The sequence below is a fragment of the Apis cerana genome, linkage group LG3 (assembly GCF_029169275.1).
Source record: "Apis cerana isolate GH-2021 linkage group LG3, AcerK_1.0, whole genome shotgun sequence".
Lineage (NCBI taxonomy): Eukaryota > Metazoa > Arthropoda > Insecta > Hymenoptera > Apidae > Apis > Apis cerana.
The window spans coordinates 8,457,873-8,474,423 of NC_083854.1; the positions used below are offsets into that span (position 1 = coordinate 8,457,873).

At 26.7% G+C, this 16,551-nt stretch overlaps 4 protein-coding genes across 10 annotated transcripts; 2 read left to right on the forward strand and 2 right to left on the reverse strand.

The window, feature by feature from the left end:
- Positions 1-28: 28 nt before the first annotated feature.
- On the reverse strand, positions 29-11,501 carry LOC107998137 (cyclin-dependent kinase 12). 7 transcript variants are annotated; one of them, XM_017057207.3, is made up of 13 exons: positions 11,011-11,501; positions 8,996-10,316; positions 7,784-8,910; positions 7,263-7,690; positions 6,993-7,189; positions 6,720-6,924; positions 6,377-6,645; positions 5,969-6,142; positions 1,825-2,209; positions 1,567-1,687; positions 1,313-1,495; positions 1,093-1,147; positions 29-234 (listed from the first exon to the last, which is right to left on the reverse strand). In XM_017057207.3, exons 2-12 carry the CDS (start codon positions 10,306-10,308, stop codon positions 1,113-1,115), a joined length of 4,437 nt encoding a protein of 1,478 aa, XP_016912696.1. In that variant the 5' UTR covers positions 10,309-10,316; positions 11,011-11,501; the 3' UTR covers positions 29-234; positions 1,093-1,112. The 7 variants fall into 7 exon arrangements, 5 of the variants coding, with proteins under 5 accessions (XP_016912696.1, XP_016912699.1, XP_016912694.1 ...); XR_001766131.3 differs by having other exon boundaries at positions 1,093-1,495; XM_017057210.3 differs by lacking the exon at positions 1,093-1,147.
- A 368-nt stretch (positions 11,502-11,869) lies between these two features.
- On the forward strand, positions 11,870-14,309 carry LOC107998138 (cytoplasmic tRNA 2-thiolation protein 1). Its single transcript, XM_017057212.3, has 7 exons — positions 11,870-11,957; positions 12,468-12,711; positions 12,864-13,095; positions 13,169-13,287; positions 13,349-13,537; positions 13,691-13,895; positions 13,983-14,309. The coding sequence occupies exons 2-7, from the start codon at positions 12,664-12,666 to the stop codon at positions 14,219-14,221; spliced, it is 1,032 nt and encodes a 343-aa protein (XP_016912701.1). The 5' UTR covers positions 11,870-11,957; positions 12,468-12,663; the 3' UTR covers positions 14,222-14,309.
- LOC107998140 (splicing factor 3B subunit 5) lies at positions 12,043-12,436 on the forward strand. Its single transcript, XM_062072687.1, has one exon. It carries the CDS (start codon positions 12,043-12,045, stop codon positions 12,298-12,300), a length of 258 nt encoding a protein of 85 aa, XP_061928671.1. The 3' UTR covers positions 12,301-12,436.
- Positions 14,310-14,351: 42 nt separating the features above from the next.
- Positions 14,352-16,101, reverse strand: LOC107998139 (mitochondrial E3 ubiquitin protein ligase 1). Its single transcript, XM_017057213.3, has 5 exons — positions 15,780-16,101; positions 15,383-15,588; positions 15,134-15,318; positions 14,860-15,058; positions 14,352-14,788 (listed from the first exon to the last, which is right to left on the reverse strand). The coding sequence occupies exons 1-5, from the start codon at positions 15,882-15,884 to the stop codon at positions 14,461-14,463; spliced, it is 1,023 nt and encodes a 340-aa protein (XP_016912702.1). The 5' UTR covers positions 15,885-16,101; the 3' UTR covers positions 14,352-14,460.
- Between the last annotated feature and the right edge of the window lie 450 nt (positions 16,102-16,551).

The following is a 16,551-nucleotide window of genomic DNA, read 5'->3' on the forward strand; positions in this document are numbered from 1 at the left end:
TATCACACCGAGTATAGAATCGAATAAATTCAACAAAACAAATAATTTATTATTCATTCCCACAATGTCATATTGCTGATCACTTCACTGAATAATCTACAGCGTGTCGATAGTTTCTTTTTAAATCGCAGCACAAATCGCCATGATATGGTCACACATTGTATACAGCTTGCCGGTATAGAAGCACACTTCCTAACCTCATTTTCGCAGTGTTTTTCTTGGAATCACTTCAATCTGAAACGTTCGTGAAACTTGTGTTAATTTTTTTTTATCCTGTTTTTATTACGTTCAAAAATAATTTGAGCTTCGAAAGCTATAATTTTATTCTTTTGTAGAAAAAAACATTTTACATAATTTCGTAAGTATATTTAACCAAATAAAAATGATTTATTCATAATATCGTTACTTTGTAAATATATATTTATATCAAAATATATTAAAAATTAGTTTCTGCTCTTTCTAGTTTACCTGTCCTAAAAAAAACCTACTATCGTGTACTTTTATCTCTTTATTATATCTCGACATTATGTACATTACACATCCCGTAAATATTTCTATATTAAATAAGGATTTAACATCGTATATAAAAAAAGGCTTATGCAGCAAATAAACATTTCGAACGTATCCAATTTTAATTTTTTAAAATACCTTCATTCTCCTTTTTTTCTTTTTTTGTTTTTGTTTTTTTTTGTTTTTTGTTTTTTTTCCTTAACGAATTCATTCTATATAACAAAATATTACCTAACATAAATTATTATGTAATAAACGCTATATATTTTAAAAACAAATTTTTTTGTTTCAAAAAAGATAAAAGTATCTTTATACATAAATCAAATACCTTGTTTGAATGTTTCATGTATGCACATAAATTAAATGTTTTTTATATAAAAAAGAAATTTATGTATGAAGAAATGATAAAATGATAAATATTAATTTAATATAAACTTTAAAGCTCTTATTTCATATATCGCATAAGTGTGCACTATAAAGAGCATATTGTTATTATTAAAGATACAAGTACTATATTAAGTAACTGGTCACGTATTAATAATACATCCATTATATACAAGTATACACCGAATGTGCACTTACAGTTATGAACAGAGAGTAGTCTATAAACAACTTGGATGCAGTTGTACTTCCATGCCTAGTTAATTTAAAAAATAGCAATTTAGACCTTTTCCAACTTTATACAGAACATAGTTTAGAACGCTGTAAAGAGTTATATATACAAATCATTATGAGCTGAATGCTGATTGAGAGGAAGTTGAGGGTAGGGAAAGGTTCTGTGTTAGGTTGGATATTGGTTTACCTGGGGGTCGGGTGATAACAGGGGAAGGATTGCAAGTTTCCAAACCATAGCGCGACATGAGCGCTAATAATGCACTGCGAACACCAGCTGTTGCCACTTGTGACCATCTTCCAGAACTCATTGCATCATCACCAGCATAAACTGCATGTGCATCAAAGTTTCCTGACTGTGCTGCATTTGTATCTAAAAAATAAAATAAAAAAATAACATATTACAAATATAAAAAAAAAGATGTGCATATTTAATAAACTCACCTAAAAGTGGTGGATTTAATACAGGAAGCTGAGATTCTATTAGTCCACTTGATCTTGAATTTGCAGCAAGTCGAAGTTCAGCATGTAGTTCTCCTAATAATTGTACTACTTTTGGATCACTCTGTAATTTGAATTGTAATAATTATAATTAATAATTATAGAAATATAATAATTTTGTATTCTATATAATATTTTATATAAAACTCTAAAAATGAAATATTTGAAAATATATTTCATCATTAATTCAAATATACTTACCTCATTATCTGATCGAAGCGACATAAGATCTTCAACACGAATTGGTTTTCCCTGATTTAATGCATTTGTGAGTAAACTTAATCTTCGAACAAGGCTATCTTCCGTATATAATTCCGACATATGAGAGCTAGTATCTCCTTTGGGTCGTGGTGTAATAGGTGGTGGACTAACATAAAAATATGATGGTGATGAGACCATATAAGGTCTAGTATCTCCCTTGGGTCGTGGTGTAACAGGTGGAGGACTAGTGTAATAATATGATGGTGATGAGACCATATAAGGTCTGCTTTGGTTGAACAAATTATCTCCTCCATAGTGGGATTCCGTACTGAGACGATTTGGATGAGAATTGTAACCTGCTTCCATTTTTAAACGTTTGGAAGATCTGAAATCAAGTCAAAGATATATTATAATAATTATAAAATTATTTATTATAATAATTAAAAATAAAATGTTTTAATAAATATATCTATTTATCAAAATATTATATTAAAACAAACTTGTTGAATATAACATATATATATTTTTTTATATTAAAAACAAATAAACAAATTAACGAATATATATTTAATAACAAATTTCTAATATTATAAAATTATAAAATATCTTCTATAATAATTTATACTATATAAAAATGGAATAAATGTTTCTTAAAATTGAGAATATATTAAATATATTAATGATATTAATATATTTAAGACAAAATAATATTAATAAAACAATAAATAAAAACTCATAAATATTATTAAAATGGACAATGATACATGAATATTTTATGGTAACACTTGTTTCATAATTAATAGAAATCATGCAAAAAACGTTTCATGAACGTGCATATTGAATAAAAGCAAAACTAATGAATCAATATTTCATATAGATATACATGCAATTTAATAAGCACAGCATCAACTTTATTTATATTCTATAAATTTTATTTTTCACAATTTATTATATATTTATTACTTATATTCGTATGTGAAGAAAAATAACAAAATAATACTATAAAAGACCATAAATATAAGGATTGGAATTTGATTATTCAATTCTCATTGCATCCTCAACCTTCTTGCATGAGAATATTAAGCTTTTTTATTTTAGTTATAAAGCCCAAGCGCATATGTTATATGATACATAAAACCATATCTTATGTGAATTAATAAACTGGACACCCTGGGTATAAACATACATTATACAAATTTGGAGAATATTTATTACCTATTTATATTCTTATAAGTGCTATAAAATTTGCCCTTTATCATTCAGCCACAATAACATTACTTCCTGAAACATAATTGTTTTTCTTGTTAGATATTTTGCCAATTTGTATTTATTTATAATTATTTGTTATATTTATATTATTTAAATATTATGTTGTTTTCTACAAATTCCACAATATAATTTATCATCAATAATATAATATGAATATACTAAGTTATATATAATATCTATATCATGTACAGCATTATTATGATTTAATAGAAATATATATAATCAAATGCATATGTTATGTATATATTTACATTGTATAGTAAAATAATTGGTTATGTATCAAAATATTTATATATTTATTTATATATTCTACATTCTATTTACATATCTTTATATATATTATTCTTATACTTTGTTATAAATTATATAGTAATTATATATAATATGAAAAAAAGAAAATATTAATATTTAAGAAATTGATTGTAACATAAATTTGATCATATAATTAACAGATTTTATGTTCTAACATTTAAATATCATTAATAATACAAAATTGTGTTATAATATCAGAATATATTAGCTATTAATCTAATAAAAATGGTGATTACAAACATATCTTACAAACAAGAAATTAAATTATTATACAATAATTTTATATTTGATTATTATGATTGGTATATTACTTACTAGAACTTTTTATATTATTTTGTATTTTTATTTAGAAAGCATCATCTTTTTAATTGTTACAATAATTGTTTTAAATAAAATAGCTAAAAGTAAAAAAATATATTTAATTTATAATTATTTATACAAGAAAATTATTTTACATATTGTTGTATCAATTATTTAGTATTTATTTAAGTTTATTAAATTTATAAACATTTATTTTATTCTATTATTTTAAAAGTACTTTGTATGTTATTAATTATTAATTGATGGAAATTATATAAAACTTATAATGAAATATTTTTTATTTGAAAATGAATTGCATGAATCTTTGGATTTTTCCATTATCATATAATGCTGTTCAACATTTATGGAGAAGTGAAATTCTTTATTTTATTTTATCTTTATGTGAATAATTAAGATATAATTAAAATAAAGACATTAAACTAACAAATGTATTAAATATCTATGCGAACTTATTGTGGAATAAGTAGAAAAATAACATGTATTATGCATATCATTGAAAAAGTACATAATCATGTATACTGATATTATCATTCATTCCCAAGGTCCCAGTGTTTACTGTCAGATATAATTTTTATAAAGGATTATGGTTACTTAATTTAATAAATAAAGATATAGAAACATTGAAAGGGACTAAACAAATTAAATGATAAAATATTTTAATAACATTAGAAATTCATTGTCCATGAAAATGTTAGGCAAATGCCTATGGACATATAGTAAATATTTTATATTACAGTAAATCAATAATATTTTACATTGTGACGATAATACATCAGGTTGTTCTAAACTCTGAATTTCATTATAAGAATGGCATTAATACAAAATACATGCAAAAACATGAAAATAGTTAACAAATATTAAAAATTGCCATTCGTATATTGAAACTTATGATAACTATCTACAATACAGAATAATTCTAACACAGTTAAGAAAATATGATCAATTAAAATATGCCTAATCTATAGATGTGAATGTTCAAATAAATTGAATTAACATAAATAAAATGAAATATCGATGACGAAGGCCGTGATGTTAATATTTCACGTAATACATTCACATTTTAGTTTTGGCTCCTTGTATTCCATTGTCTTCAATCTTCCAACATCTTCTTCTTAGTATCCATTTACATTCCATTAGACCTATTTACACTCCAAGACTTTATAAATATTATAAAGATCATTTATTTGCGCTCATATCCTGTGCTCATTCATTTTATATATCGTTCCATGCGTTTGTAGATGTTTTCGTAAATTCAAGTTTAATATGAAAATTAACATACGAAATTTCATTAAATCCCGATTTTTTTTATTTACAATCATATACCTATTATATTTTTCTTTTTTTTTTAAACATTATTTGAAAATGAATGTTTTATATCACTGATACAATCATAGATATTAATAATTATATGCATATACATTGAATTATGTAAATGCATATGTTTAACTGCAATAGAAAATTGTACATATATGCATTTTCCTTTTCACAAACATATCATAATGTATGCATATGTATGTTCACATTGATCAGTAAATATGTACATATATGTAATATGTATCTACTTATTAGTCGTAATATTATCAGATATAGAAAATATCTCATAATTTTAAAGCTCACATAGTTTTCAAGAACATCCAATTAAATTGAATCACAAACACATTACAAGTCAGAATACGTATTTTCCTTTTACATAAATGCTAATATTCTTTAAATCAAGTAATATTTGATATCACTTCAAAAGAACTAAGATAATGTAATATTATGATAATATTTTTTCTACTTATTGAAACATATTATTATAATCATTATTATAATTATATCGCTATAAATTTTGTATTTCTTCCAAATACATGTATTCAAAATGTTTTCATGTATTTGAAAAATGAAGTATTAAAAAGTAATCTCTGTAGTAAACCCATGAAAAGAACGTTGTTGTACATTTTCGTGTGTCTATATTCCATTGTTCTGCATTATAGCCATCGTCGTTTGAACGACTGTGAACTAAAATTAACTTATTTTATCCATTATTGAAAGTCACATGCAAACGGACGATGAAAATAAGATACTACAACAATTATGTTTTCATTCTTTAAATAAGATTTCTAACAACGCATTTTGCTAAGAAAATAAATGCCAAGCACAACTGCAGTACACAGCCATCTACGTGTGTAAGCAATTAGTATCTGGTCAGTATTGAATCGCGTCCCAGTTTGTGCGAATATGTCTCTCTACGACTACTCACCCCCCGACATCAGATAGATCTTCAATAGCCTTATGGGGACCTCCTTTATTTGGAAGTGGAAGAAGAGGCATCTTTCCAGCGGAGCTTTCTTGTTGATCTCGTAACTGATGTCTTCGTTTCTTACTCCAAAGCTCATGACAGTCTTGCCAAGTTGGAAGTTGAGGCGCAGGCATTCTAATTTTTTAAAAAATATATATTTTAATAACAGAAAATAGCTAAAACTTTTTAGAAAAATAGTAAAAAATAGTAATAATAATTCCTGTAATTTTAATATCTTTTTCAATTATATTTCTACATAAATATTATTATTGAAAATTATTTTAGTTTTATTTTTTTTCTATATTAATTCATTTCTATATTAAATATAATATTGTTTTTGTAAGTATATTCAAATACAATAAAACATACTGCTCGGGTTGAACATTTTTCAGCCAAGCACTTTTAAGCGCATCAGCAGCAGTTATTCGTTTTTCTGGATCTAATTCCAACATTTTATCTAAAAGATCCAGAGCTGGCGCTGGCATAAATGAAAAATCTTCTCGTAAACGTCTTCTATGTGATTTTTTTGGTTTCAAAGTACGCCATAATGGCAGTTTTATCACAGAAGGCCAAACAGCAGGAGTTGGAGTTCCACAGACTCTGGAAATCATCTCCAATTGCATCATTTCTACATTTGCCTAATAAAAATAACAATAATTTATTATTCTTTTCTTTTTCTTGATGAAAATAATGTTTATTATAATTTTCTTACATGAAATAATGGTTTTTTAGAAAATAATTCTCCTAGAATACAACCACAACTCCATACATCTATTGCAGGACCATAACGTTCTTCACCCAACAATAATTCGGGTGGTCTATACCATAAAGTAATCACTTTATTTGTATAAGGTCGCTGTCTATCTTCAGCATTATAAAGTCTCGCAAGTCCAAAGTCGGCTAATTTAACTTCCCCTCTATGAAAATTATAATCAAATTATAGAAATACCATTCTTTTTATTCATTAATTATATATTTTACATACTTATTATTCATCAATATGTTAGAACATTTGATGTCTCTGTGTAAAAAGTTTTTACTGTGGCAGTAATTTAATCCATCTAATAACTGTTTCATAATGCTTGCATTGTTCATTTCATTAAAATCGACCATTCCAGATTCTAAAAGACCCATTAAATCGTGATCCATGTATTCAAATACAAGATAGAATGAGCCCTTGTCCTATAAAATCATAATGTATAATATCACTTTTTATATCATATTATATTATATTATATTTATATTTTAATATTACCTTTCTGAAATCCAATACATCTTGTTTATCCGTAACTATTTCTCTCAAGTTCACAATATTTTTATGATTAAGTTGACGTAAGATTTTAATTTCTCGTACTGCTGTAACAGGGAATCCCTCTTTTTCGTTTTCTAAACGAACTTTCTTCAATGCAACAAGTACACCAGCTCGTTTGTCTCGAGCTTTATAAACTTGTCCATAAGTACCCTCTCCTATTTGAGTTATGAATTCAAATACATCAACAGAACGTTCTCCCCAATCTTTACCGCTCGAAGTTGACATAGGAGTATGACAATTTCTAGAACCTCTACGCTTTAAAATTTTTGGTCTTTTTAATTTCGGTTTTGGTGGGACATGTTCAACTTTCGTACGAGGTGGTGTTGCATTTGGATCATCTTCTCCACTTAAATCTTCTGATCCAGGAACAACTATATTAAATTATAAGAAGAGATATTTAATGATAATAATGATAAAATATTAATTAATGACAATAAAATTATATTATTATATTACAAATTTACCTGGTGGCATAGGTAAGTCTTTAATACTCTTCTTCTGTGGTGGTTTCGGAGTTGAAGCTGGGAATTTCATTTGTGCCTTACTAGGAGGACTTGGAGATCGACTTGGTGGTGAGTCTATACTTTCTAAATCATTTTGATTAATTCCAGGTGGTAGTGGTAATCGTGATAAACTTTTAGTTTTAAATGCCACAATAGGAGGTTTAGGAGGATCTACTGATTTAAGAGGAACTAAATTGTTAGGAGGATTAAATTTAGATATAGCTGTATTTGGTGCTGGAACTGGTATAGGTATGGGTGGTGGTGGAACAGATAAATTAGGCAGAACAGGTACTGGTACAGGAATAGGCACTGGCATAGATACTAAACCTGCTGCATTTGCAGTCTCAGATTGTGGTAATGGTGGTGCTTGCAAATTTGTAACAGCTGGAAAACTTGGACTGCTTGTAACAGTCACTGGACAAACATTTGTAGTTGTAGGCGAAGTATATACAATCATTGGAGGATGCTGATTAGCTCCATGTATTACACTTGGTGCATTAACGGTTTGTGTAATTGGTAATGGTGGAGTTTTTCCTGCTATTCCATTATCATCCGACATTGGAACAGGAATATCTACAAGATCAACAGGTTTCATATTTTCACTTGTTGTCTTTAATTGTTCTTTATGATTTATATATTTGTCTTTATTGTCAGTGGAAGGTTTATTTTCAGAAGATGCATTACTAGCATCTTTCTCGTCAGTGCCTTCTATAATTTGAACTTCATCTTGAGTAACAGCCTTTTCCTTAGCTGCTTGTAATTTTTTATATGCTAATTCTCTCATATTTCTATCTTTTACAAGTTCAGCAAATAAACTAGTTTCACTAATCTTTGCTTGTACTCGAAGATTTCTTGCTGTAATACTTGAAGGACTTCTTGCTCTGGATCTATGAGGAGAAGGAGAAGGTATTCTCGAAGGACGTGGACTCTTTGATTTATGTTTTCTTGCCGATTTATGTGATTTGCTAGGAGAACGAGATTTTTTCGGAGTACGACTTCTTCTTCGTGAACGTGATCTAGATCGTGATTGTACTTTTCGCCATCGTCCGGGACTTCGCGAACGTGAACGAGAAAGAGGTAAATGCAATCTAAAAAAAAAAATTAATTTTATTTTTGAAAAAAAAAAAAAAATAATTTTAAATTATTATATAATATAATATAATTGTATAATACCTGCTTCCAGTAGGACTTCTAGTTGATCTCGATTTCCTTTTATCTCTTCTATCTTTTTCATGATGTCTATGTCGTCGTTCAGATTCTTCTCGTCGTCTACGTTTACTCGAAGACGGAGAACTAACAGGATCTCTACGACGATGACTTACAGGACTCGGACTAAATTCTCTTCGTCTTGTAGGACTAGGACTGTGCCTGAGTCTATGCACCATTGGACTTGGACTGAAATCTCTTCTTCTCGTTAAGCTATGGTCCCTTCGACGTGATGGTGGGCTTGGACTATGAGGTCTCCTACGACTTGAGCTAATAGTGGGCCCTGGACTAATACTACTACGTCGTGTATGAATACTAGGACTATGCTTCTGTCTTTCAGGAGTATGTTTCATTGTGGACAAACTTGCTTTACTATTTTCTGGTGTTGTTGTTCTTGGAGGTAATAAAGGAGTATGGGGAGATTCAGTTGGTCTTGGAGGAAGTGGTGGAGGAGTTACATTTCGAGGTTGTCTTGTTATTTCAAGTTCTACATCACTTAAACACCTCTGTTCTTGAGGTGTGGCAGGGGATATTGGTGAAGTACTGTCTTTTAATGGTAAAGGTGGTGATTCTGACCAATTTCCAACTGGTTTTTCATGTTCTGGACTTATAATAATTTCATCTGTAATACGATGTGGACTTAAACTTCGAGAATGTCTTTTAGACTTTCGTTTTTTCTTTTTTCCAGAACTAGATGAAGGACTGATGCTTCTCTTCTTTTTCTTTTCTCGTTTATGCTTTTTTTCTTTTCTTCTTGCATATCGTCTAGACTCTTCTTCATATTCAGGTGTTCCACCATGCATTGTTGAAGATTGTTGCTCATTTGGTGAATAATGTCTGTTAGAATGCCTATGTTGAACTGGTGGAGATGGTGAAAGACTAATAGGAGATGCTCCAAGAGCACGTACTGGGCTTCCTCCATAATAACGTCTTTGTAAAACTGGTTCAGGTACTTCTCCATCTGTATAGCTATTACCTCTACTATCTTCTGACTGAATTTCACCAGCTTCTGGTTCAGATAAATCTTCACTACTCACATCTGAATATTCAACCAAAGGTTTAACAATGGAAGAAGCAACAGTTGGCACATTCTCTATGGATTTATCTCTTGATCTCTTCTTTTTCTTTTTTCCAGAACTTTTGTTTTTTCCATGCCTTCTGTGTTTTTTATCAGATGCTTCAAAACCGTGTCGATTTATATCACTGCTAGTACTTCCTCTTCTACGTGATCGAAATCTTCCATTACGTTCAGCTCTTTCAATATCACGGCCGCTAGGCATGTCACCTACTAAAAATGTAAAAATATTAATATGTAAATAAATAATATTTTGACTATTTGAATAATTCTTTTTATAAAAATAAACATATAAATTTAAATATAATAAAATATATAAGAATGTTTTAAATTTGAGAATTTTTATTAGACTTCATATAAAAATTATAAAAATATTGAGATAAAACAAAAAATAATTATATTTTTTATATTTAATTTTCAAGTCAAATGAAAAATTTGATTTTGATAAATAAAAAAAATACTTCAAACATTTACTTTAATATTAATTTATAATATAGAAATTTGAAAATTATTATATTATTTCTATTCTCAATACTTTCAACTGAATATGGATATTATACACGTACATATGATAATACGTGTATGAGAAAGCACACGAACATGCACATGCATAGATTAGTCGACGTAACAGTATTTTCGAATATCAAAATTCTACAATGTATTTAATAGAAAATAGTAAATTTTAATAAATTACCCTATTTTTAAAATAAAAATAAAAATCTACCAAATATAAACTTATGACTCGTTCGTTCGAAGAATATTTTGTTAAATAGAATTTTTTGGCCGAGTTAGCATAGCCGCCATTGTTAACGACTGGGTGGCAAGGGAGTTGCCCACTTTTCATAAAAGAAAATTAGTTATCATTTTTTTACAGAATTATAAGTTAATGAATAATATCAGTACTCACGTGCAATATAAATCTTGTGATATCACGCTAAATGTTGAGTTTCTTCGCATCGAGCTGGTCCAACGTAGCGATGGATGTAATGGTTACGTTCGTTGCTCAGTAAACAGTTTTAACACATATTTCGTAGGCCACGAGTAAAATTTGATAAAGATTAATAGCTATCGTAACAATTAAATGTTCAGGCAATCATATTTTTATAGTTTTACTAGCCGATGCATCATATCTCATGAATTTTCTTTGGATTGTATTTGGCTTTCTCATAAAGGTAGCTCAAGTAAGTAGAAGCCATTAACCATTAGCACGTCATTATTGTCTGACGTAACAAGCGATAAGTGCTGCACTCTTGCGACTAAACATGAAGTAGATAAAAATGCGGATAATCTTCAATATTATTATACTTGATACAATTGGTTAAACTAAATTTATTTATTATGCTTATATATAAATATAAATGTATTTATTATTAAATTTTTACATGAAAATAGCAAATATAAATAAAATATATATTTTTATATATTTTAAAGATTTTAAATATTTTCAAATTATAAAATTTTAAATTCAAATATTTTACTATATATTTTATATATATATATATATACGAAACCAATGTTATATTTTTATTACTGTTTATCTATTGTTATATAAATAATATAACAACATTTATGAGCATTATAATCATAAAATATAAAATATTTATTTTTTATATATTTTAAATAAATATTAATAAAATAAAGTATTTTTTGGATATAATTTTATTTTACTAATTTTACGATTATATTAATTTATATTAAAATTTGTTAAATACATGAAAGATCAGCATGATGTACATAATCGACAAAGACGCTCTCTATTGTAAGATATATGACACACACACACACACATATATATATATATATATATTTGAAATAAATTTTTGATTTATGGTTGATAGTTACTATTACAAAAAGGTATTAAGCATCAAAGAATAAGTTTAAATAAAAATAAATTCATATTTTTATTGAAATTTAATTTTTATCGTTAAAAAATTAAGATATGGGTGAACGATATAATATTCATAGTCAGTTAGAACATTTGCAATCGAAGTATATTGGCACAGGCCATGCAGACACAACTAAATTTGAATGGCTTGTAAATCAACATCGTGATTCTTGCAGTTCTTATATGGGTCATTATGATCTTCTAAATTTTTTTGCTATCGCAGAAAATGAAGCAAAAGCTCGTGTCCGGTTTAATCTCATGGAAAAAATGTTACAACCTTGTGGTCCACCACCAGAAAAACCAGAAGATTAAATAGTTCAATAAACAACGTGCTTATTCGTACATATCGTAGAAATAATATGCATCATTGAAAATTTTTAATTATTTTTATATAAATTGACAATTTTTTTTTTACATTATATAAATAAAGATTGATTTGATAAAATTATTTATTGAAGTTATTATTTTTATGTCTGCAGGAAAATAAATTATTTAATAAAATTAATATAACCTTTATAAGAATAAATCATTATACATATATATAAACTTTTATTTTAATAAAATAAAAATAAACATTTACAAAAATATGTAAATTATAAATTAAATTATTATACAATTACAAATTTTATTATATTATATTTGTGATATAAAAGAAACAGTTCAAAATTCAACAAGATGCCTATTCCATGTTCAAGAAACTGCGGAAAAGATGCTATTCTTAAAGTAAGTTATAAATTTAAAAATTTTAAGATTAAGTGAAATTTTAAAATGTTATATATTTCAAAAAAATATAAAAGAAAAATAATATATAATATAATATATCTTTAATATTCCATAATAAATAATATATGATAAAATAATATTTTTAATTACAGAGACCTAAAACTGGTCATGCCTTGTGTAAAGAATGTTTTTTCATTGCATTTGAAAATGAAATTCACAATACGATCGTACAGGGCAAATTATTCAAATCTGGTGATAAAGTTGCTATTGGAGCATCAGGAGGAAAAGATTCTACAGTACTTGCATATGTTTTGAAAACTTTAAATAATAAATATCAATATGGAATTGATCTTTTTCTTTTATCTATTGATGAAGGAATAACTGGTACTGGATAATACATTATATTATAATTTAAATATTTTAGAATCTTTTTTTTATGAAATCTATATTATTCTAGGATATAGGGATGATAGTTTAAAAACTGTTCAACAGAATAAAAATGACTATGGACTTCCATTAAAAATATTATCTTATAAAGAATTATATGGATGGACAATGGATGAAATTGTAGCAGAAGTATATATAATAATTTTATATTAAATTTATTTATAGATTTTTAATATTTATTTCATTTTAGATTGGGAAAAAAAATAATTGTACATTCTGTGGTGTATTTCGAAGACAAGCATTAGATCGAGGTGCAGCTCTTTTAGGAGTAGATTGTATTGCAACAGGTCATAATGCTGATGATATTGCAGAAACAGTTTTAATGAATATCTTAAGAGGTGATATAGCAAGATTACAAAGATGTACTTCAGTTATTACTGTAAGTTTAGTCTTTTTCAATATATTGTTTTCATAAAAAAAAATTATATTTTATATATATAATCTTTAGTATATTATATATATATATTATTTTAATATTTTAATTATTATAATTATATTAATATAATAATTAATATTTTTTCTTATAATGTAGGCAGGGGCAGATTGTATAAGACGATGTAAACCTCTTAAATATGCATATGAAAAAGAGATTGTTATGTACGCTTATTTTAAACGATTAGTATACTTTTCAACAGAATGTATATTTGCACCAAATGCATACAGAGGACATGCAAGAACATTTCTCAAAGATTTAGAAAAAGTTAGACCTTCTTCTATATTCGATATTATTCATTCTGGTAAAAAAGATAATTCTTACATATTCTTATAACTTATACATTATTTCATAATTATATAATATGTGACCAATATGTATTCTTTTATAGGAGAAACATTGCAAATAAAAGAAAGTATCAAATTGCCGGAACGAAGAAATTGTTCTCGTTGCGGATTTGTATCTAGCCAAGAAATTTGTAAAGCTTGTATAATGTTAGAAGGTTTAAATAGAGGACTTCCAAAACTTGGTATTGGAAAATCTACCAAAGTTAAAAAAGTAATAGATTCTGTTGCAAATAATAAATCTGAAAATAATGATAAAATTAAACTAAAAAGTTTAGAATTTTGATTTTTTATGTATTCAAATATATTCGTATGTATAAAAATCATGTATTTATTAATTATAGATAATTAAAATCGCATTGCTTTCAACCATTTTTAATGATTATTTTATTGTTCAAAAGAACATTTCAGTTCCATTAATGTTTTTAGTCATTTCATATTTATTTATTTATTTTTACAACCTCAGAAACAATAATTTTTATAAAGTAATAAGGAGTAATTAAAAAAAAAATTATCTTTATGATGTTAGATAATATATGCTGCAGCTTTTTGTGAAATTGGTGCTCTGCAAACTGGACAATCACTAGTAATATCTTCAGAACAGTCTTCGCATAAACAGACATGTCCACAAGGAAGAAGAATAATCTCACGAGGATTTGTGCGACAAACAACGCACAATTGATCTTCCCTGAGATCAGTATCTCTTACTCTTTGTCGTCTTTCTTTCCGAGATTCAGCTAGAGATTGTCTTAGTTCTTCTGCTAATCTTTGTTCTGTTCTATCTTTCCAATAACGTCGAAGAACTATTCCACCAATCAACATTCCAATCGCACCAAACATCAAACATAGTAATCTAAATCATAAAATATTGTTTTAGAGTTATATATATAGATTACATAAAATAGATTATATAAAATAACTAACCTGTATGTTCGTCTACGTTCATCCAATTTTCGGAGTAAGGAACTAATTGACATGCTTGTTAAGTAAAATGGTGTACCATCCAATGGTGGTTGTAATGTAAGAGTTTTAGAATTTGTTCTTGCTAATTCACCTATACCTGTAATAACTGCACCTTCGCGAAGTAATTCTTCTGTGGATTGTAAACCACGTTGACGCACACCTAAAATTAATGACAAATTATAATTTTTATAAATACCAAAATATCAAAATAAAACTTAAAATAATTATTTCTTACCTGTAAAAAATCCCCATAAATGATCTGCAAAAGATGGTATAATTGGTTCAAAAGTATTAGATACAACATCCAGATCCAAAATATCTGCTGATAATGGTTCTAATACTTCTATTGAACAACCTCCGTGTTGCAAAGAAAATGGAACAGTATTATATACTTTATGAACAGTACGTTCTTGATCTGACCTATATCCAAATAGAAATTTATTAATATATATGTATTTTAAAAAATATTTTAAAGAAAAATTACCAAAAGCCAGCAGTTGTTCTAGCTACAACATGTTCTTTGATTTTAAGTTTTTGTACAACACCAGTTAATTTTTTATTATTGATGCTATTCAATGGCTTTCCTAAGGGTTTTACAATACCCCTAATAGCTATGTAATCTATCTTATTATTAGAACTTTTATCAACCAGCTCTCCCAATTGTGGGCCAATTTCATGAAACTCTGCACCCTGTGAAAAAACTAAACATTTTGAGGTATTTTTAAACATTATATGTGTTTCTATATTTAATATTAAAATAACATTTAAATAATTATTACTTTAATATGTATTACATTTTGCGTATAAAAAAAGGTTAGGTACAAGATTACAAATTAATTGAAAATTATATAAATAAATTTTATAATAATATATAATTTTACCTTGACTGCTGTAATTGCATTTTTGCAATGAAAGTATTGTTTCAAACAAACACCAAAAATTATACTGTCAATTCCAAGCGCTATTACTTCACCTAAATAATCCATGACTAGGTTATGTTTTTAAAGCTCCAAGTTAAAATATTCTCCATTTTTACTATTTTTATCTATTTCTTATCTAGCCCGTATGATTTCATTTTAACAAAATATTTGAAAATTTAAAATATATAATTTTTATTGAATATTTAAAAATAAAGATGTACATATAACAATTGCTTGATATAAGAGGCAGTTGCATATATTGTGTTGTCAAGACTGTTGACCACGTGATATAATTGCAATTAAATTTTTACCGCTATGTTGGTGAACGTGTATACGTCTTTAAACTGTTTTTTGATATCCGTAAACTAAAATTTTATTTTTTCAATTTTTTTTTTTTATATAAATAATTTGTGATACTTTAAAAATTGAAACAAATTATCAAAAAGGATGCAATCAAATCAGGTATAATTTTCTCATTTAACAAAATGAATTTTCAAATATTATTTTTCTTGATCACATATAGATTTCTTTCTTTCATTCAATTTAAATTTCATTATTACTTTTACACTTTATATATTCCATTTTATAAATTTATAAAGTTGCATAAAAAAGAACAAATATTTGTGAATTATGAGATTTAAAAATAGATAACCTCCGAAGAAGTTATCATTGCCGCTTACATACCAAACGAGATTGAAATCGAAGAGAAAAATTGAAACACGTATAGCATAAA